Here is a 21,568-nt window from a genome sequence, read left to right as displayed (position 1 = left end):
TAGACTTCTAGACTTAGTCTATTCTTATCTGCTGGAAGTATAACATGGCAGAGAGGAAACAACCTAGGAAGTTCCTGGAGTGCGTGGAGGATAACTTCCTGACACAGCTGGTGAGTGAGCCCACCAGGGGAGGTGCCTTACTGGACCTGTTGTTTACAAACAGAGAAGGACTGGTGGGAGATGTGATGGTCGGAGGCCGTCTTGGGCTTAGCGACCACGACATGACAGAATTCTCAGTTGTGAGTGAAGTAAGGAGAGGACTCAGCAAAACTGCTACCATGGACTTCTGGAGGGCAGACTTTGGCCTGTTCAGGTCACTGGTTGAGAGAGTCCCTTGGGAGACAGTCCTGAAGGACAAAGGGGTCCAGGAAGGCTGGACAGTCTTCAAGAAGGAAATCTTAAAGGCGCAGGAGCAGGCGGTCCCCATGTGCCGTAAGAAGAGCTGGTGGGGAAGGCGACCGGCCTGGCTGAACAGGGAGATTTTGCTGGGACTCAGGGAAAAGAGGAGAGTTTATCACCTCTGGAAGAAGGGGCAGGCAACTCACAAAGAGTACAAGGATCTCGTTAGGTCAAGCAGGGACAAAATTAGAAAGGCAAAAGCCCAGCTAGAGCTCAGTCTGGTCACAGTTGTAAAGGATAATAAAAAATGCTTCTACAAATATATTAACAACAAAAAGAGAGGCAAGGAGAATCTCCATCCCTTACTGGATATGGCAGGGAACTTTGTCTCCAAGGACGAGGACAAGGCTGAGGTACTTAATGCCTTCTTTGCCTCAGTCTTTAATAGCCAGTCCAGGTATCCACAGGGTATTCAGCCCCCTGAGCTGGAAGACGGGGGTGGAGAGCACAATAAAGTCCTCATAATCCAGCAGGAAACAGTTAAGGACCTGTTCAGCCACCTGGACACCCACAAGTCTATGGGGCCTGATGGAATCCACCCGAGAGTACTGAGATGAGAGAGCTGGCGGAGGAGCTTGCCAAGCCACTCTCCATCATTTATCAGCAGTCCTGGTTAACAGGGGAGGTCCCAGAAGATTGGAGGCTTGCCAATGTGACACCCATCTACAAGAAAGGCTGGAAGGAGGATCCTGGGAACTACAGGCCTGTCAGCCTGACCTCCGTACCGGGGAAGATTATGGAGCGGTTGGTCTTGAGAGTGGTCACAGGGCATCTGCAGGACAACCGAGGGATGAGGCCCAGCCAGCATGGGTTCATGAAAGGCAGGTCCTGCTTGACCAACCTGATTTCCTATGACCAGGTGACCCGCCTAGTGGATGAGGGAAAGACTGTGGACTTGTCTACCTGGACTTCAGTAAAGCCTTTGACAGCGTCTCCCACAGCATTCTCCTGGAGAAACTGGCAGCTCGTGGCTTAGACAGGTTTACCCTTCACTGGATAAAGAACTGGCTGGATGGCCGAGCCCAGAGAGTTGTGGTGAATGGAGTTAAATCCGGCTGGCGGCCGGTCACAAGCGGTGTTCCCCAGGGCTCGGTTCTGGGGCCGGTCTTGTTCCATATCTTTATCGATGAAGTGGATGAGGGAATTGAGTGCTCCCTCAGTAAGTTTGCAGATGACACCAAGTTGGGTGGGAGTGTTGATCTGTTGGAGAGCAGGAGGGCTCTGCAGAGGGATCTGGACAGGCTGGATTGATGAGCCAAGGTCAACTGTATAAAGTTCCACAAGGCCAAGTGCTGGGTCCTGCACTTCGGCCACAACAACCCCACGCAACGCTACAGGCTTGGGGAGGAGTGGCTGGAGAGCTGCCCGGCGGAAAGGGACCTGGGGATGCTGGTTGACAGCCGGCTGAACATGAGCCATCAGTGTGCCCAGGTGGCCAAGAAGGCCAACAGCGTCCTGGCCTGTATCAGAAATCATGTGGCCAGCAGGAGTAGGGAAGTGATTGTGCCCCTGTACTCAGCACTGGTGAGGCCGCACCTTGAATCCTGTGTTCAGTTTTGGGCCCCGCACTACAAAAGGGATGTTGAGGTGCTGGAGCGTGTCCAGAGAAGGGCAACGAAGCTGGTGAGGGGTCTGGAGCGCAAGTCTTATGGGGAGCGGCTGAGGGAACTGGGGTGGTTTAGTCTGGAGAAGAGGAGGCTGAGGGGAGACCTTATCACTCTCTACAGCTACCTGAAAGGGGCTTGTGGTGAGGTGGGTGTTGGTCTCTTCTCCCATGTAACTAGCAATAGGATGAGAGGAAACGGCCTCCAGTTGTGCCAGGGGAGGTTTAGATTGGATGTTAGGAAAAATTTCTTCACCGAGAGGGTGGTCAGGCATTGGAACAGGCTGCCCAGGGAGGTGGTGGAGTCACCATCACTGGAAGTGTTCAAAAAACATGTGGATGTGGCACTTCAGGACATGGTTTAGGGGACATGGTGGCGCTGGATTAATGGTTGGACTTGATGATCTTGAAGGTCCTTTCCAACTTTAGTGATTCTGTGATTCTGTGAATTCTTTCTCTCCTGACTGTGTAAATCAAGCTACAATCACTATTCTTACAATTATATAAAAGCCGTGTAAATACTGCAAATCCAGCCCAGCATCTCTAGTTCCTTAAGCAACCCTGTGCCGCCTTTCACTATTCTTACGCGTTCCTCTTACGGTGAGGAGTAACGCTCAGGACTTTAAAAGTGAACCTCATCTGCAGGACTAGCATCACAGTGGCAGGTGTCTTTTCCCTAGAACAGAACGAAAGGAACCTGATGAAGAAGATCGTTACCTCATCTTACATTTAGGAGTAGTCATGTCTGCTGCGCAGGTGTTGAACACAAAAGATTTCTGCCTTTTTTTCTGATTTTTTTCAATTTTAAGTCATGCGTAGGGGACGGAACTGAACCACGTTGGGAGAAAGTCTTGCTTGCTAAACCCTCTACCATTCCTGCCCTGGACCAACTTTGACTCTTAAACAAACAAGATTTCCTTTGAGTCCTGGCTGATCTTCCTTTATAAAACTTGAGAGGGGTACATAATTTCTACTTGGTGACTGTCTAGCCAGAGCTGAGAATGGAATTCAAAATAAATAAATAAAGAAAAAACATTTTAAACTACTTTCATTCAGCCACATTCCTGCCTCTTTTGTGTTTGCTTTCCATGTATATATGAAGGAATGAATTTTGTTGTTGGAACTACTCATGAAAAGCAGAGTTCAAAGTGGTGAGCGCATGAACAGCATGCACAGAAGCCAAAATGTAAATGTGCATGTACAAGAATTCATGCCAGAAATTCTTGCACATTCATGGAATGTGACTCTTCTGACCAGGCTTGAGCAGGCAAGGTAACGTCAATCTTCAGCGGCTGCTGCTAATCCATACGGTAAGAAGCCCCGACAGCATGGGTTTTCTAAATTAATTAATCTAATTAATTAATGAGTACATCCAAACAGACTACGGTGCATTCTCCTTCCCCAGACAACAACCAAACGTGTTTTAACTGTACGTCATTCATGCTCATGCAGCGATCTTGGGAAGGCAATGGCTGAAAAGGGAATCTGGTCCGGTAACGAAAGGCAGCGAGCTGGGATTTGGGAAGTACCGAGCTTTGTCGTAACAATCTTAGGAGACCTGAGATAAATCCTGCCACCTCTTTGTTCCTCCACTCCCTGTCTATAAGAAGGCGACAATGCTTCTCTTTTTTCCAGAGAAGCATTGCTTTCCAGAGCTGAGACGAAATATGGCTGCGTGGTACTTGGATGCTGCAGGTGCCAGGATTGTACAAGCACTGATACCCTGACAGCATCGGTTTTGGAAACCCAGCTGAGCACCTGCCACTTACTCTCACACCACAAGAGAAGAAACCATAGCCAGGCAGCTGGGTTGGTAGGGCTCTCTACTCTCACCCATGGTTCACTCTCTATATTTGCATATGTTTGGGGCCATTAGGGACAAACCCATCCAACGTGTCAAAATTTCTGTCACTCCTGGCTTGTGGGCCAAGTATCAGTGAGCACAGTGGGAAAATTTCGGAATGCATGACTTCGGTTACCAGATATTTACTCTAGGCCAGACAAATTCTGGTGTGACCTTCATCTTCAAAGCCAGACCACTTTCTCAGAACATGGACTTATGGTTCCCTGTGGCAAATATATTCCTTTCTTAATCAAATCTGTGTAAATCAACATGCATCCGACAAGGACCAACTCTCCATGTCATGCAAGATCAACTGCCCAGCTTGGGCCCGGGTGGCACACTGAATGAGTCCCTCCAGCTGGACCATAACCTAGATAGGAAGCAGGTATTTAATATATGAAAAAAATCAACATACTACATCTATTTAGGAAAGCGGTGCGACTTCCACCAAAATCAATAGATTTTTATTTTCCTTTTGTGTCTTGGTGCGTGTTAAAGTAACACTTTTCTTGAGCAGTCTCTTAACTCGGCTTCATAGCACTGTTCTCTTCGCTCTCTTCTTCACTGTACGCTTTGGGGAGAGCCCATCTGCCATTTCACATTTACAGGAAATAAAGATTTTTAAAAATTTAGAAAACAAAGGTCTTTCGAGTCTCAAAATGAACGTGATCATGCAGGTTAATACCAAAACACCTTTCATCGCATCATATCTGAGAGCAGGTAATTTCAGGATTATGGAAGAATCTGGAAAATTACGTAAGAATTCTCCTTTTGCTGTAGGAGATTTAGAGCCGCACCTTCATTCAATCAGGAAGGTAATTTCCTCATACAGCGAGTTTCAAATTCTACTTATGACCTTGATATCATGACAATTTTGGTACTAACTTGTTCCACACTAAGTATTGCTACTAGAGCTGTGAATAATCATCAAAATTAACTAGCCTATACAGTGATTAAATAATTTCCTCCAATTTGCATTTGATATGTTTATTAAGTGCTGGAGGGTGTTCTTTGCTCTCTCATTTTTACTGCTGTTAAACACTACGTCTGGATTTTTGGCATAGGTGCAGTACTATTATGGTTACTACAAAATTTTAATCAGATTACGGTATGAGTTACCATTTGATACTGTAGAAATGCCAGTAGAGTAGTAGATAAATATTAAGATACAATTAGCTGCCACTACCTTTTATTGCTTGGAATTCATTAATATCGAGATAAGTCTGCATTCTGTAATGATGACAATTTTTTTAATGTTCTGTTTTTTACAAATTGCAAATTTTTTACAAATTACAAATTTTACAAATTACTTTCTTACAAGTAAGAGTGCAAGTAGTAAACAAGAGAGAATTTGACTATAAACAATGTAAATAGATATGGCAATATTAAAGCTACAAAAAATACAAAGTACTGCCTACGTGTTACTCCTTGTGCTTCGTTTGCCCTAGCATTGTCCACGAGACCTGTTACTCACAACATGTAATTCTTTGAGAGACCTTTTCATTTTGAACCGGATGAAACTATCGGTGCTGACCGTCAGTAAAAACTCTGATTTTAAAGGTATTGGAAATCTGTGTTTTCAAATGCATGTCTTGGCCCTTTACACAAGCAAGTGGTTGCTAATGCCAATATGCATTAGAAATGCAATTGTACTATACTTAGATGTGGTTCAACCGCAGTTATAACATGGGCCATTAAGGAGCATTAAAAAAAGAAGAAAAAAAAAAAGGACAGAAAAGAAAGAATCCAGGCTAAAAGGGAACATGTTCTGTTGCTCAGCTGAAAGTTTTATCTATGATTAGAAAGCAAAATTGTTCAAAATTAGACTTAATAGATAAAATACTGATGTCTCGGAGAACATAAGCATACCGTATAGAAAACATGCTTACTTACGTTTTCCCAGGGCTTGTAAAGAATTCTAAAGACTTTCAGCACGGCTTAGGAAATTAGCTGTAACACAATTAGCTGGTGAGTCAGAGATGACTGCGGACTCCTCTCTTGGAAGCCTCGTACCTGTTGGACAGGGAAAGTAAACTCTCATCTGTCATCCCCAACGTTTTCCCGGTGTCTTCCCAAAATGCAGCTCCTCCCAATCAGCTATAAATCTCGAACAATCAAAACCACATGAGCCAAACGGCATAAAAATTAAATCTACCGTGAATAATATCGGGTAAAGGAATAATATATGCGACCATGCGATTGCCTGCTTTCCGGGGCCGGGGAGAAGTGGGAAATGCCCAGCTGCCTTAGTTGGAACCGACTCAAAACTTCATCCGCTTTGGTTCAGTTCTCAAAATAGGGCACATGACCTCTAAGACGGACAGTACAGTAGCCTGCTCTTACGCTGTGTCGCCGCTCCTGCAGCCCCTGATACCAATTCGCTCGCTTGAACCGAGCGCGGGAGGAGGTAAAATTTGACGCTTGCCGAGTTTCAGCGTTATCGTGTTCTGTACTGCATTACCCATGGCAAATTTACCACTATCTTTAGGAACAGAGATGACATCTGCTACAGAGTGGCTTACGCCTGTCTGTCTGCTGCTTTCAGTGTCATGTGTCTGACATGAGTTAACCTCTTATAAAATCGAACGCGAGGGAAGGGAATTGCTCATCGGAGGTGCCCGCGCTGCTGCTCTGGACTCACCTGGGAAACTACGACTCGACTCTTTGTGGTTTTCCCCCGTCGCGACAGAGCTGCGGAAGGAGTAATGGGACCACTTTTAATGGAATTTGAAATGTGAGAGAGATTTGGAAGCCTTTGAATAGCCTGATTTCCAAACCTTGCAAAGCCCATTTGTTACTTTATCAAGCCCACCACAGGTCCCTTTTTTTCATGGAATTGGCATAATGAGAAAAGATAACCTCTTCTCTTCACAGATAAAGATCCAAATCGCGGTTTATAATCTGACAATTATGTAGTTTGATTTTTTAAACAAAACAGATAATCTCCCTTCCCCGTTCAAGATGAGATCTTAGTCGTTAGTGACAGCTGTTAAAATGCTGCTAAAAATAGATACAGTGTCAACCACTAAAAAGCTAAGTGCTCCCGTGAACCACAAGCAGAAAACAAATGAGGTTTCTACTGAATTTGTGGAAAATCTGTGAGCATCTTGCATGTACTGGGAAAGGTGCTTTATTCTTCCAGCAGCCATCTCTGTATGTAATACAATGGGGGGGCATATCAAACATCTGGTATTAAGACAGAAGATAGATATATTCCCTCGATTTTATTTTCTCGCTCCTTTTGGTTCTTCAAAAAAAAAAAAAGTAAAGAAAAAAGATGATGCAACACAAAGACTGAGGCTACCTCCAGGCATTTCAGATGAGGTTTTTATTTAAACCTTTGCCCTGAAGAAGAAAAAAAAAAAAAAAAAAAAAGAATAGCAGGAAGACTAAGACAAAAGAAGTGCACCCAATCGGCCAAATACACCGTTGCTATAAATTAACATAAAAGAGCTGTGCTCGGTACGGCAGTTATTGGTAGACCAGCCAACGCTCCCAAGTGCTTTTTGCACGACTGTGATTTGCCGGGTTACTCGCAGAGTTGTGTGGAACTTTCCTCTGCCTTGGAATTGCAGCCTCCAACCCATCCGCGGTAGCTCTGCTCAGTTGATAAATTAGCTGTATTCCAAACCAGATGTATGACACAAAATGAGTAAAACCAGAGAGAACAGAATTTTTCGCGTTCGGTGTTACAGTACATCTCAGTAGGTTCCTCCTTTTTAGCTACATTGCGGCTAAAAATAGAGCACTAGTGTGAGCACAGTGAAATATGATTTGCTTCCAATCATATAGCAAACTAATTGTGAAATTAAGCTATTGAATGCGCTGTTATCTCCAAGTCTGGCCTTACCAGCACTTTGTGCTTCGCTGTTTAACATTGATCAAGTTACCCACAAACTTTGACGGATGCAAAAAACAGCTGATAAAATACTCGCCTTCTCCAAGGCCCCGATCCTACAGGGGCTTCGGCACAGGTACAATGCCCTGTGAGCAGTCCTTTTACATGTTTCAAGACTTCATTAATGTAAGTCCAACTTTTTCCTTCCTCCAACGCCTAATTTTTTTTCCTTAAGATGTTTAAATGAAGAGACATTGAATGCCCTGAACTTAAAAACAATCAGTTTTAAAAGATCTTAGCCACGAGTGAAATACTAACTTAAAACCAGCACCGACGTTAGGGCCGATTTGGGGGGTTTTCTTAACCTCTGAAGTCTGGATGGGTTTGCTCCACCGCAGCCGCGCGAGTGCCGCGGGGGCGCACCCCCCCTCCGGCGTCACCCCGGGACGGCGCGGGCACGCCGGGGGGCAGAGAGGGGCCTGCCCCCCCCGTGCGGCAGGAGCGGGGAGCGGGGCGAGGGGAGGCGCAGGCCCAGAGCGGGGGCGCAGCCGCCTCCCGAAATCCCGTCCAGGGGCTGCCGGCTCTCCGCAGCCCGCCTGGGGAAGGAGAGGGGCGGGCGGGGGGGACGGTCGGGGGCTCCGCCGCCGCCAGGGCCGGGAGAGACGCTCCGCCGGGGGAAGGGCGCGGGGAGACACTCCTCCCCCGCCGCCCGCCCTGCCTCCCTGCCGCCCGCCCTCCTTCCCGTCCTCCGGCGGCTCCGCGAACCAGGAACCGCGGCGGCGGCGGCGGCGGCGGGGGGCTCCGTGCGTGAGAAACCCCGCGGCGCCGCCGGGAGCCGCCGGGAGCCGCCGGGGCGGGAGGGGGCGGCGGGAGCCGCCGGGCGCTGCGAGGGGCCGGGCGGCATCGGGGGGGGACGGGGACGGGGAGGGGGGAGGAAAAAGTTTACACCCTCGCCACTCTCCTCCCGCCTCTTCCTTGGTGGCGCAGATGGGAGTTTTACCTGGAATGACATAAGTTTTTGGGGTTTTTTCTGGGGGTCTGGGGTTTTTTTTGGAGGGTGTCTCCCTCCCTCCCTCCCCCGCATCCCCCCCCTCCCCGCCGGTGCTGGATCCACCCCCCGCTCCCCTCCGCCGGCGGGCGAGGGTGTGACCCGCGGGAACACCCACCCACCTAGGCGTCCATGGTGGGAGCTGTCCGCCCCGCCGCGCCGCGCCGCGCCGAGCCGCGGGCACCCCGCCGCCTCCCGCCGCCGCCAGCAGCGCCCGGCCCCGCTCCCGGCCTTTCCTCCGCGCACTTTTTTTTTTTTTTTTAATTTTTTTTTTTTTTTTTTGGCGGCGGTGCGGGCTCTCGGATGGTTTGCTGGCGGTAGCCGGGGGCCGTGCGTCCTCCCGCCGCGCCACCATGTCGTAGGGGAGGTGAGTGCAGCGCGGAACCTTGCGCGGGGCGCGGAGCGGGGGACGGGCGGCGGGGGCCGGGCGGGTGTCCGCCGCACCGGCCGGCGTATCCAGGTCACGGCCAGTCCCGTCCCCATCAGTGAAAACTTCGCGGGAAGGACACGTCCATTGCTCGGCAGCGGGGACAGCGCGGCGGCGGCTGCTCCGCGGGTCGCGCCGCCGGCGCTGGGAACCGCCGCCGCCTCGGGCCGTGCCCGCCGGGGCCGCGAGTGCGGGTCGATATTTGGCAGGATACGAAAATGAGAGGGGCACGTGACGCCCCAAATCCTGGGGATGTTTGCGCTTTCGCTGTGACTTACCGAATAGAAACCCCGCTCTCCCGGAGCATACGCGGATCTGTGCGTTTATGCGCGCGCCTGCGTGTGCGCAGGAGGGGTGTGTGTGGGGGTGCGATTTCGGGCGAAAGTGCGCGGTGCCCCAGCGCGATGCGCGGCGCTGCCGCCCCCCGACGGGCTCAGCCCCGCGGCCAGGGGCACCGCTGTCACCCCGCGGGCCCGCGGAGCTGTCCCCACCGGGCCGGGGGCGCACCGGGGGTCGGGCCGGGGCCGGGAGCGGGGCTCGACGGGGGCCGGGGCCGTTTGGGAGCGGGCGTCAGCGGCTGCCGGCCGCTCGCTGGGGGCTGGGGGCGTTATTTACGGAGAGAGTTGGGAGCGCATCCCCTGAAAGTTTGCTCGGCGTCTTTTTTTTTTTTTTTCCCCCTTCCTTGGGAAAAGGGTATTCCTGCAGCTGGGACGCGGGCACGGGCGGGGACGGCAGCACCTCGGAGCCGGGGGCCGTCTCGGCTGCCCCTCTCGCTGCCCCTGGGTCGGGGGGAGGCAGCAGGCGGGGGCTCCCGGCGGGATACGCGGCTGGCGCGGAGTGGAGCCAGCCCGGCGGAGGACGAGTCCTTGAACCCTCCCGCGCGCCGCCGCCGCTCCGGTCTGCTCTTCTTCGTCTTTTTTTTTTTTTTTTTTTTTCGCTAAATCGCTGCATCCGTACCGTGCGTATTCGTGCGCCGCTGAAAGGCGGAAATCCCGGGCCGGCGGAGAGCCGATGCCCGGCCCTACCGCCGGCGCGGTGCGGGCACCGGGCGGGGGCGGCCGCGCCCCGCGCACTTCACCTGCCCGCGGGGGGCCCCCGGCCTGATGCCCCGCGGCCCTTCCCCGGGGGCGCCTCCGGGCGGGGCGGCAGGTGACGGCCCCCGGCGGGGCTGGCGCCCGCGGGCTGCGCGGCACTACGCGGGGCTGCGCGGCCGCGGCGGCCCCTGCGGCTTTAAGGAGATGCGTTTTCCAGCCTGTGTCGCAGCAACTTTGTATCAGTCATGTCGCCCGGCGGGTGACTGACGGCGCGCCCCAGCCAATGGGGCGGCGGCCTGGCCCCAGCCGCGCGGCGCTCCGCGTCCCGCCCGCCAATGAGGGCGGGCGGCGGGCGGGACGTGAACTTTATCTGGGCATGTGACATGTTTTTAAAGGACTTGGCACCTTTTCCCGTCCCCTCCCGGGTGCTGCTCCGAGTCACCGGGCGGCGCGGCGCAGCGCGCCTCGGGCGGGCGGGCAGGCGGGGGAGGGGGGTGAGCGCCGCCCGCCCCGCCGCTCCGCGCCGCCCTCCGTGCCGGCGGGGGCTCGGGGACGCGCCCCGCCGCAACAGGTACCGCGGGGCCGGGGCCGACGCGGGGGGCGGCGGGCGCCGCTCCTCTCCCCGGCCCGCACCGGGAGGTGGGGCTGGCGGGGTGTGGCGGGGGGACTTCGAGGCTCGGCACCGCGGTGTCCCGTCCCGTTCCCCCCCGTTGGCGGAGGGGGGGGGTGTGTGTCACGGTGGTTATCACCGAGACCCTCTCCGCCGTGGGGGCTGGGGAGCGGCGTTGGCGCGGAAAAAAGCGCGTCTCTGCCCAGCTCGATGGTCCGGGCGGCGGGAGGGAGCAGGCGAGGCGGGTTTGGGCTCTCAGGATCCCCCCCCGGGCCGACCCCCGGCGGACGCCTGCGTGAGAGGGAGCTCCCTCGCTCGCTCCCGGCCACCGCTGGGTTCCCCTCACGCGTGACAATCCGGATAGTACCTGCGGGAAAAGAGGAGGTGGAGGGGGCGGTTAGGGGTGCAAAGCGGTGCCTCCTGTCCGGGAACCTCGGTGATGCCCTACATATAGCGTCGGGCAGATGGGGAAATAAGCGCGCGTTATTAACACGCGTTAATACGGTTGTTAACACGCGTGTCAGTGCGAGGCAGGCGGGAGCAGCCCCTCGCCGCGGGGGCCCGCGTCCGCGCTGCCAGCCGTGCTCCGCTGCCCTGGAGGAAGGGGGGGGACACCCCAGCCCCTCTGTGAAGGTGGCAGTCCGGTGCCCCGGGCAGCTCCGGTGGCAGCGGGGCGGCTCGCAGGCGCTGAAACCGAACATTTCCTTTACAAACGCCGAGAAATAAGAAGTGGTGGCGTGAGCCATCGGTTTAGTTTTTATGGATCTGGATTTACTTCAGGTTTTTCCCGTCTCTAGGTGACCTTTTGGTTGCAGGGATACCAAGTACCATTTGACTATTTTTGTAAAAAATGTTTTTTTTTTCATTTGTTGCTGCAAAACTGGTTTCATGCCTGATTGATCGGAGATTCGTACTGCAGAGGGCTGCGTTTGTTGATGTGTTTGGGGTGAAATACATAAGCCGCAGTGTCCGAGTACTTCTTGGGGGACCGAGAGGAGTCCAGGGGAAGCTGTCGTGCTCATAATGTAAGCTTCCTTCCCCAAAATATCAGGCGTGGATGGTCTCGGTTCCGAGACGTAACGTGACTCGGCTTCCGATGTTGTCCGTGGATGTTTTAGCCCACAGTCAAATTCGGTGAAAGTTGGGAAAAAGGCATGTCCGTGCAGTAGGTGAAGTGCGGATACCGTGGCTAAACGTGCTAGTCAAGTTGTAGTAAGTTCTGCTTAGAAGAACAAACCAAACCCTTACGCTGTCAGCACCCCGAGAGATGGTTACTCGGCTCTAGTACCCACCGAGGCGCTCGGGGGTGACAGAAAACAACACTCCCCCAAAAAATCTCTTTGCTGCTGCATTCTTACTAATTTATATCTGTCATTTTCAACTGAACTTGTGTCAGGCCACAAATAATCTCTCTGCAGTTTTTTGATCCTCTCGGTTGTATTTACCAGGCAGTGCCTCTCTCTCTGGAAGTGCAGCACCAGGGCACTTTTTTTTTTCTTTTGTGTGACCCAGATTTTTATTTGGTGAAGTTTTAAAGCATGCTTGCCTATTGATTATGTATGAAGTTTGAAATTTACTGCTGTGGGAGAGGTTGCTGCAAAGCTTGTGCACCGGTGTAACATTAGGCCTATAACTGAGATTTCCTGGTACTCGATGGTTCTGAGGGTTAAGATTCGCTTACATCCTAATTTTAAGCCTTAACTAAGTTTCCTGGTTTTCAGAAATTCTGGTCACTCACAGCTGCAATTGGTTTCTCTAGGAATTAGGCTTGCTCAGCACTTAAATCAGGGGTAGGTGATTATCTGGGAGTGACTTTATGTGAAAGTAGGCACTTCTGTCTGAAAATTTTAGGCTATAGGACTGTGATTTGATACACAGAACGATGTTCTAATAAAATTTGTGCCTGAGGGGAATGTAGGCATAGGGCCATAGTTCTAAGGCAGGTTCTAAGCATTTGGGTCATTCATTTTAGGTTGTTTTGGTTTTGTAATTTTGCTTAAAATAGCGTTTTTAAGTAGTGTTAAACAAAGGGATTAAAAACTAAAATATTGGAAAATTAATACATTCTAAAAGGAAAAAATATTTGCATAATATTGATATTGTAACTATTGGCACTTGAGTTTCTACAGTTCTGATGATGCTATCAGCCAATTCCTTACCAAAAAAAACCCCAACTTGTTGTTACTTACACGTGATTTTCAGAATAATGGCAGCTAGGTCATGCACTTTGCTCCCTGCCTCAGGAGAGTGGCATGCGGTACGGGAGGGGGTTTTTAGGGTCTATTTAGAACTAGGTTTACTTTTCTTTATGTATTTCTCTTGCTGGCTGCTGTGGAGGTTGGCAGCATTACGGATCCATTGAATAGCCGCACATCCCCACCCAATCTGATCCCCTTCCTCTGTGGCTGCAGGGTTTCCCATTCACCTGTGGCACTGCTGCTCTGCCTGCTCGGACCCATCCTTGGTGTCTCCTCCGGTGGCCGTACAAGCAGTTTGCATAGCTGCGAAGGGGCACGTCAGCACCCGGCCCCTCAGAACTGCTGCTTCCTTCTAGAGCATCCCGTGTTACGCTGGGTGATGAGGAGAAGCCCTCTTAGCACACCAGCTTCCCGTGCTTTGCTGTCCCTGTAGCCTGGCAGTGGGAGGATTTTGGAGGAGCTGAGCTGTGATGAGCAGTTTCCACACGGTTTATGTCCTGCCTACCGTCACCGTGGCCTCCTTTCAGGAACACTCTGGTTCCCCTCCTTCCTTGCTGCCCCTTTCTTTCCTCCCACGTCCACCCACAGGGCTGTGGGCGGTTGTTGTGCCGACGGTGCCAAGCCCTTCTTTTCGGGGCAGGGCGAGGAGTGATAATTTGGGTCTTTTCTAACTGCTGAGCGGTTTTCTCTCAGAACTCAGAGGGCTGTCATATCCGTGAGAGCTTTTCCCTCCGTTTGATTGAAATCGGACAAATGGTTGAGAGGTGACGGATGAGGCAGGGGAACGAGCCTGGCAGGCAGACAGAGAGGAGGATGGACAGAGTAAGCGGATACGCCTTGTTTCCGTAGGAAATTAGGAAATTTCCTTAGGAAGTCACACTGTCCTGTCATTTATTAATTTTACTTTTTTGTATATGTCTTTGCTAGTTATGGAGACAAAAGGATACCACAGCTACCCAGAAGGCTTAGATATGGAGAGACGGTGGGGTCAAGTTTCTCAGTCTGTGGAGTATTCCTCTGAAGGTGCTGGAGAGCAGACTGATGACAGTAACTATATGGAGATCGTAAACGTGAGCTGCGCTGCCGGCGCTTTTGCCAACAGCAGCACCCAAGGAAACAACAAAGAAAAACCTGAGCTACTCTCCTGCCTGCAACAAGACAGCAGTCAGCCTGGTCTTCTGCCCTCTGACATCAAAACCGAAACGGAGTCCAAGGAGCTGTCAGCAACAGTGGCCGAATCCATGGGTTTGTATATGGATTCGATACGAGACGCCGATTACCCCTACGATCAGCAGAACCAGGGGAGCCCGGGAAAGATCTACCAGAATGTGGAGCAGCTGGTGAAGCTCTACAAGGAGAACGGCCATTGCTCGTCTCCCCTCCACAGCACCAGCAGGCCCTTGAGGTCTTTGATGTCGGACTCTGGGAGTGCTTTGAACGGTGGTGCCATGCATGCTGTTGTCAAAAGCCCTATCGTGTGTCAAGAGAAAAGCCCTTCGGGCTGCAGCCCTCAGAACATGGCTTCCTCGGTGTGTAGTCCTGCTGGAGTTAACTCTGTGTCCTCAACTACTGCTAACTTTGGGAACTTTGCCGTGCACAGCCCCATCGGCCAGGGAACCCCTTTGTCACGCTCGCCGAACGTGGAAAACCGGGGGTCTATGTTGCACAGTCCCGCGCATGTTAGCAACGTCGGGTCTCCGCTTTCTAGCCCTATAAGTAGCATGAAGTCACCGATTTCTAGTCCTCCCAGTCATTGCAGCGTGAAATCTCCCGTCTCGAGTCCCAATAATATCACTATGCGGTCTTCTGTGTCCAGTCCTGCGAACCTGAACTCGAGGAGCTCCATTGCCAGCCCTTCCAATGCCAATAATAGGTCCACTCGTTCTAGTCCAGCGGTTAGCACTGTGGGATCGTCCATCTGTAGCCCCGTCAACAACTCCCTAGGATTCCCGGCTTCCGGCACGCCAGCGGGACCTAGCAGAAGCCAAGATACCGTTCCCAGTCCAGAAACAAAAGACAAGGGTGCTCAAGAACTCACGTTTCCTAAGATGGAGGAAATGGAGAATGCCATCTCCAACAACAGTCAGATGAACCTTGTTCAGTTCATAAAACCCGAGCCAGATGGTTCATTCGGCAGCGCGTGCATTGGCGACAGCGGCAAAATAAACTCCGATTCCCCCTTCTCAGTACCAGTGAAGCAAGAGTCGGCCAAGCATCCTTGTTCTGGTGCCTCTTTTAAAGGGAATCAAACAGTAAATCCTTTCCCATTTACAGATGGCTCGTATTTTTCTTTTATGGATGACAAAGACTATTACTCTCTTTCTGGGATTTTAGGACCACCCGTTTCTTCGTTTGATGGAAGTTGTGAAGGTAGCGGTTTTCCCAACCCAGGCCTACCTGTGGGAATTAAGCAGGAGCCTGACGATGGCAGCTATTACCAAGAAAACAGTATACCATCCTCTGCCATTGTGGGTGTAAATTCAGGTGGACAGTCGTTTCACTACAGGATCGGTGCCCAAGGCACGATATCTTTGTCGCGGCCGGTTGCTCGAGAGCAGGCGTTTCAGCACTTGAGCTCGTTCCCTCCCGTCAGCACGCTAGTGGAGACCTGGAAGTCACATTCAGAGCTGGCATCCAGAAGAAGTGATGGGTATCCAGTTCTAGAGTACATTCCAGAAAACGTGTCCAGGTGAGCAGGCAAATTCTTTTTTTCCCCTCCTTCTTTTTTTTTTTTTCTTTTCCCCCTGCACTAAACAAACAGGGTATGAATTAAAATGGGGACCAGGGAGGTATTTCTGAAGCTGATGTGTAATCCTTTGCATTTCAATTCTTATCATTAGATTTGCCTGTTTCTTGCTGTATTTTACTCTGCCTTTAATAAAAACAAAGTGCTGGCTTTAATATTTAAAAGGGACATATTATATCGTATTGTTATTAGATTTGAAAGTGTAGCTTTAGTATGTTTATGAGCTCTTACTACTATAAATGTTGTTTTTCCCATAATGAGAGCTTAGTAAAATTGCTCTCATGTGTCCTATAATGGTTACTCTTTCTTAGCTGGTGCTTGAATGTGTTGTACCTCAGATGAAATGTTGAGATGAGTATAAGAAAATGATAGTGTCGGGAATCTGCTTTTGTAAAGATGCATGGCTACAAGTTTGCACCAGACTTCAACTGGTTAAGTTTAAAAACCAAACCTTACAAGCCTGTGGCAACATATTATTTCTGTATTTTAACTGTAGGAACATTTGGTTTGTATATATAGAAAAATGCCTCCAGAAGGAGGAGGGCTGTTAAAACCTGACACATTTGTAAGGGATAAATGGATAAACTGATCCCCTCACTCTTGGTGGAAGAGAAATACCAAGTGTCGTTTGAATTTTGCGTTTCTTTGGTCGTTGGTGGAAGCATGTACTTCTTCAGCAAACAGGTGTTCGTGTATCTCATAAAGGATGCTTACTTTCATAAACTATCTACTTTCATAGTCAATATGACAAGTTATTAAGTGCATCTGACCGCATGACTGAGTTAGAATAGTTACTTAGCCTCTTTGTGTGTTTGTGTGTCAAACAGGCTCACCAAAGGTTTGTGCTAAAGCTCACTGAAATAGCCAGCAACAGAATTTGCATTTACCTTTCTCAAGTCTTTTTTTTTTTTCTTCCCATCATGAGCTATGCAACTGCCCTCAGTGCATGAAACGTCTGCCTTATTCTTGGAGTGGGGCGAGGAGGATGTGTAGTGTTTTCCATATTTGTGTGACGCTAAATATTTCTGAAAAAATAGTGTTGCAGTGAAAAACAGAATACCTAAAATAATGGTGCTTTTGAGGAGGGGAAAACAGCCTATCTACCCAGGAGGAAAAAACCCCAACCCTTTAAATATTTCCATTTTATTTTCGGATCTGTCCAATAATCTTCTATAATCTTCTTATCATTTTGCAAGCCATACTTCACTTTTCCTTTGGTGATTTCAAATAGAGTTTCTAAAGAATGCACTTTTTAATATATCTTTCTCAACTTAAAAAGGGCTGTATCCCACCTTGATGCTGAACTTTGTGTGTAGCTGGATATTTGTTATCATCCAGGCTTGGCTTAAATGTGCTTTCTTGGATGCAGGAAGATGAAGTTACTGTTTTCTAGTTATTCTACCTGATGAAATTTTCATAAATTGCATTATTTATATAGTGAGAAAAGTTGACCAGAAGACTGATAGGATGCCTGAAAATAGAGACCCAATATTTTACTGCCTTTGTGGTTGAGCGCTGTTACTTGGGCAAGTAGCTCCTGCCAGCTGTGAGAGCTCTTGTGTGAGTAAGTGCTGCTCGTACTGAGTCAAGGTTGTCATCCGTTGCAGGGACAGGCACCATAAACAGGGAAATGCTGGTAGGAGCACAGTTGTCATCAGTAGTCGCGTTTCGAATGACAGTTTCTCATAAGGCTTTTGAAGGAGTCTTCTGATCTGACGTTAGTCCATGGTAGGTCTTCTCATCCATTTACCTCTAGACCAGTAAATGGATAATCTGTGTCATCAGGCTTGATGATGACACAGGCTTGATATACTTTTCTGTCTTTGTTCTCTAAGCTGGTATCTCAGCAACATATGCAGGTGAGCGTAGCTGTTAACTTCGCAGGATTGAAATCCTGAAATTTTTAGCGCTCAGAGCTATTACTGCACGTGTGGAATTCTCTTCAGCTGATGGAGATCTGCAAGGTTGCCACACTTCAGGCACCCTGATCTGTAGTTCAGATCAGGACATGCGTCATCATTTCAAATCTCTTAACTCTGCCCCATTATTTAACTAAATGTTGCTCTTAACCTGCTCGGCAATGGCTTCGTGCAGCTGAGGACCTGTGCAAAGCCCTTACAAGTTTCGGGGTAAATTCACGCGGAGGTAACTTTAGCGGTACAGATTTGAATGCATAGGTGCCTGCTCAGGTATTTGTCTGCTGACGAGACAAGTTATGAAGACTCAGCATAGGATGTCACTCGTGTGAAAGCTCACTCTTGCTAACGAACCTCAAATTCATCTTTACCTTTCTCTTCATTTCTGTGCCACGTGCCAGCTAAAGCAGAGGAAATCACATGCAAGTTTGTTCATGCTCCAGAGTGTTGCAATAAAACGCGCATAATTTAAACCCATGTGAGACCCAACATCCCAAGGTGGGTTTCAGCTGTCCCGTGTCAGCATGGTATGGGGATTGCAAAGCCTCTCTTCCTTCGTGCCGTCAGAGCAGCAGCATCGCACCTCTGAACTCTGCGTCCAAACTAGATCCTTGTTACTTCCTTTTTTTTTTTTTTTCCCCTGACGTGTCAACCGTATCGGGCATCATACATTTTGCAAACCTCTACAGCATGTGATTAACCCTTTGAGGTCTACGATATAAAGTTTCTGGTATTCTAAGTCTTCATCTTTTTTTCAGGTATACTATCCTACAGTATAATTTGCTGTAAGCAAAGACTAAGGTGAAGGAAAAAACAGGCTACATGGGTCTTTAAAGCCAATAGATGACCAGCATTGAATATATCTTGTTTTGGCAGTGTTATTTTCTGAACCTTGATATTCTAACCTTTTTAGACTGCTGCTGACTTGCAGCTTACATGGTGAAAAGGAGCGGGTGACCAGGAATGAAGAAGTCTTTTCACATTGAGAATGAATCTTTAGAATATTACTGTAAAAACTATTTTTTTTTTCTATTAGAACGTCACCTTTCTTGAGTCAGTTATACTTGCTGATAGTGTCTCAAGCCTAGTTTAGGCATTTAAAATGCCTTGCTACCTTACTGACTGTGCCAGGTACCTACAGCCAACTAGAACATTTCTCTTTTTCTCCTTCAGTTACTTTTATAAGGTGTCCACAGTTATGGTTCTTTTTAAGTTAGTTGGTGGTAACTTTCTTTATAACGCTGCATCTTGGCGGTGTTTGGGGAGCGAGAGCCTTTTAAGCAAAACTAAGTTCCCTTATTCCCTTTCAAATGGTTTTCTTCGGCTAATACCTGTCTGTCGGTGTGTATAGATCCCCCCTCCATGACTGACATTTCTAAGAAATAATGGTTTCTAAACTAAAGAGTAGCTAAGTGGGCTTGAAGAAGAAGGTATGTGTGATTGTGTGACGTCACTGATGAAAACCTACGCTGAGAATCCAGATAAGATTTCACTTCAAGGTGATTGCTTGCCTGAATCAGGGTACCAGCCTAAGCCTCACGTTCATGCCAATTATGCAACTTTCAAAATAGCCCAGGAAGATGTCATGGTTGCTTGAAACAACAGTAAAAATTGAGGAGGATGCCCTTACTGCTGTGTGAGCTCCTACCTAAAGCTTCTTCTGCAAATGTGCCTTTTCCCTCTAATTTCCATATTAACTCACCTGTGTACACATACATATTCACTTTTCTTAGCAGCTGTGGTGGAAACAAAGGGCTGATACTTCTACTGTAGTTTCTTCCTGGCAGTTCCACTGGTGTAATCACATGTGGGACAAATTCAGAGTTCGATGTGTTATTGTTTAAAAAGTTTACTAATTTACCATAAATTGCATATGTTTATCAATAATTATGTTTTGATTTTCATTCAGACAAGGAGATTTCTCTTCAAGAGTGTTTTATGGTATTTTAGAGTCTAATTTATGTCTGTTAAAAGCAGTTGAAAGACTGTCATTGACTTCCTAGGGTTTATGGTCAAATCTTTGGTCAAATGTTGGCAGTATTTTAGGGATGACTTATACCTATCTGTTCCTGAGCCATTCACATGGATCAGCATTTTTTTTCGTAGAACCTACTTGTAGCAGCTCCTGAAAAAACCACCCAACCCAAAAAACCAACCCAACAACATGATCTTCATTTACATGTAACCTTCACTGACTCGAAATGGGTAATTCTGGTTAAAAACTGATTTCAGGCTATTGCAATTATTTTTTGTAAATAACCTTTTATGTTAAATATTATCTAGAATAGTCACGTATCAGAATTATACCTGCCAGAGTGGTAAGAGGTCCGGTAAATATTATTTTTAGAATTTATGAATGGCCTTGACCTCTGTTTGTTTGCTGATGGACTTTATGGGGAAAAAAAACGAATGGCTAAAATATTCTCCACTTTTGGCAGGACTGTTTTCCCCTTTAGCTTCCCACAAATTTACTGTGCAAGCTTTTTTCACCAATGGTTCTCTCATATTGTAGACTGTAGCCTTAAATCTGTACTCTTCCCCCCCCCCCCGCCTTTGGAAAAGTTATACTTGTTTTTGTAGGTCCTTGTATAATTTTGTGTAATTTTTAACAGCTCTGGGTATAATCTTGATACAATAGGGTTGTCTACATATGTATGTCTTTATTTCTCCCTAAAGAAGTTAGGAGTCTGTATTAGTACATCAGGCCAGGAGGTCTGAAGGTTCTCCTTAGCGTACCAGCACGCATTTAACAGCTTCACACTTTCTACAGTTTGGTTTGTTGTTCTTTTGTTGAGGGTGCTCTTTTTTTTTCTCTCTCTCTCTCTTTTTTTTTTTTTTTTTTTTAAATTGAGTTGTTCAAAATCTGTATAAAATGTCTTTTGGAAATGTGACTGCTAATGATGCCTTGATTTCCCTTAAAATTACACACATCGGTTCACTCCTGTGCTGTGGCAGGCATCCACATTGCTGGAAAACTGTGCTCCATAAATGGGTGGATCCTCCAAATCTGAGGAAATAAGAGCTCCATTGTCAATCCATATGCCAGTATCTAGAGGTTGTTTCTTTCTTTGTCTATGGGTACAAGTAAAGTTGTGTGTTACTAAACCGTTTCTATTGCCAATTGATACCGCTGAACTTTGCAATACTTGGCTGTTGGAAATCAGTTTGCCATAGTTTATTCTGATAATAGTTAATAATTGTTTCCTAGCTTTTTTTATCCCTTTTGGTGATACAGAATGTCACCATGGTATCTTCTTTTGACCATATTCTGGAAAAGGGGAAGGTGGGATCACCTTCGTGCACAGAATGTAGCAAGCAGAAGAAGCTTTCATTACCTATATTCCAGCAGTATGGGCCAATCCATTTTAATGAGGGCTGGAAGACACCGATGTCTGAAATATGTGCTGTATAAAAATGTTCCTGTCCCATTTTATGGGCTATGCGTTGCAGTCGTGCCGGCAGGCGTGTATAGGGATTGCTGCAGTGGTATCGATACTCGTGCAGCACTCATCTGTGGAGGGAGTAAATTGTTGAGTTGTGACTCAATGACCTGTCCTTACTCAACCAACACTTCGCATTAATGGAGCTTAAACCCGCTGTGAAGCGCTCTGCCCAGCTGAATCGGGTTTCGAGGTATGTATTGGCGCTTTGCTGAGCCCAGGCTTGAGTAGCGGTTGCTGTTGGGTGTCGTTTGTAGCTGAATGATATATTGTTTGCAGCGGTGAAATGTACTGTTGGGCCATGCCTTGTCCGGTCCGACTCTGGTTTTTCCCTGTGTCTGGATGTGTTGTATGTGAGAGCCAGGTCGGGTTCCAGATCCAGTTCACTCTGAAGCTCTAAAAACCAACAGGCCAGCGCGACTCGGTGAGTGGTATGGCGCGACATGGGCGCGAGAGCAAACTGAGG

At 48.6% G+C, this 21,568-nt stretch overlaps 1 protein-coding gene across 2 annotated transcripts in view; it reads left to right on the top strand.

Annotated features, from left to right (window-relative positions):
* Positions 1 to 13,914: 13,914 nt before the first annotated feature.
* The window catches only part of NR3C2 (nuclear receptor subfamily 3 group C member 2), a gene marked incomplete at both ends in the record, with an annotated part of 207,464 nt that continues 199,810 nt past the window's right edge, over positions 13,915 to 21,568 (top strand). Inside the window, one exon of one of the 2 annotated variants that reach the window (XM_081999312.1) lies at positions 13,915 to 15,689. In XM_081999312.1, the coding sequence (XP_081855438.1) occupies positions 13,915 to 15,689 (1,775 nt within the window). The remainder of the gene's footprint in view (positions 15,690 to 21,568) is intronic. The other variant, XM_081999313.1, reaches the window with a different exon arrangement.

Source organism: Phaethon aethereus, assembly GCF_964289735.1.
Source record: "Phaethon aethereus genome assembly, chromosome: 4".
In the NCBI taxonomy this organism is placed as follows: domain Eukaryota; kingdom Metazoa; phylum Chordata; class Aves; order Phaethontiformes; family Phaethontidae; genus Phaethon; species Phaethon aethereus.
This window is presented reverse-complemented; position numbering and strand designations above follow the sequence as displayed.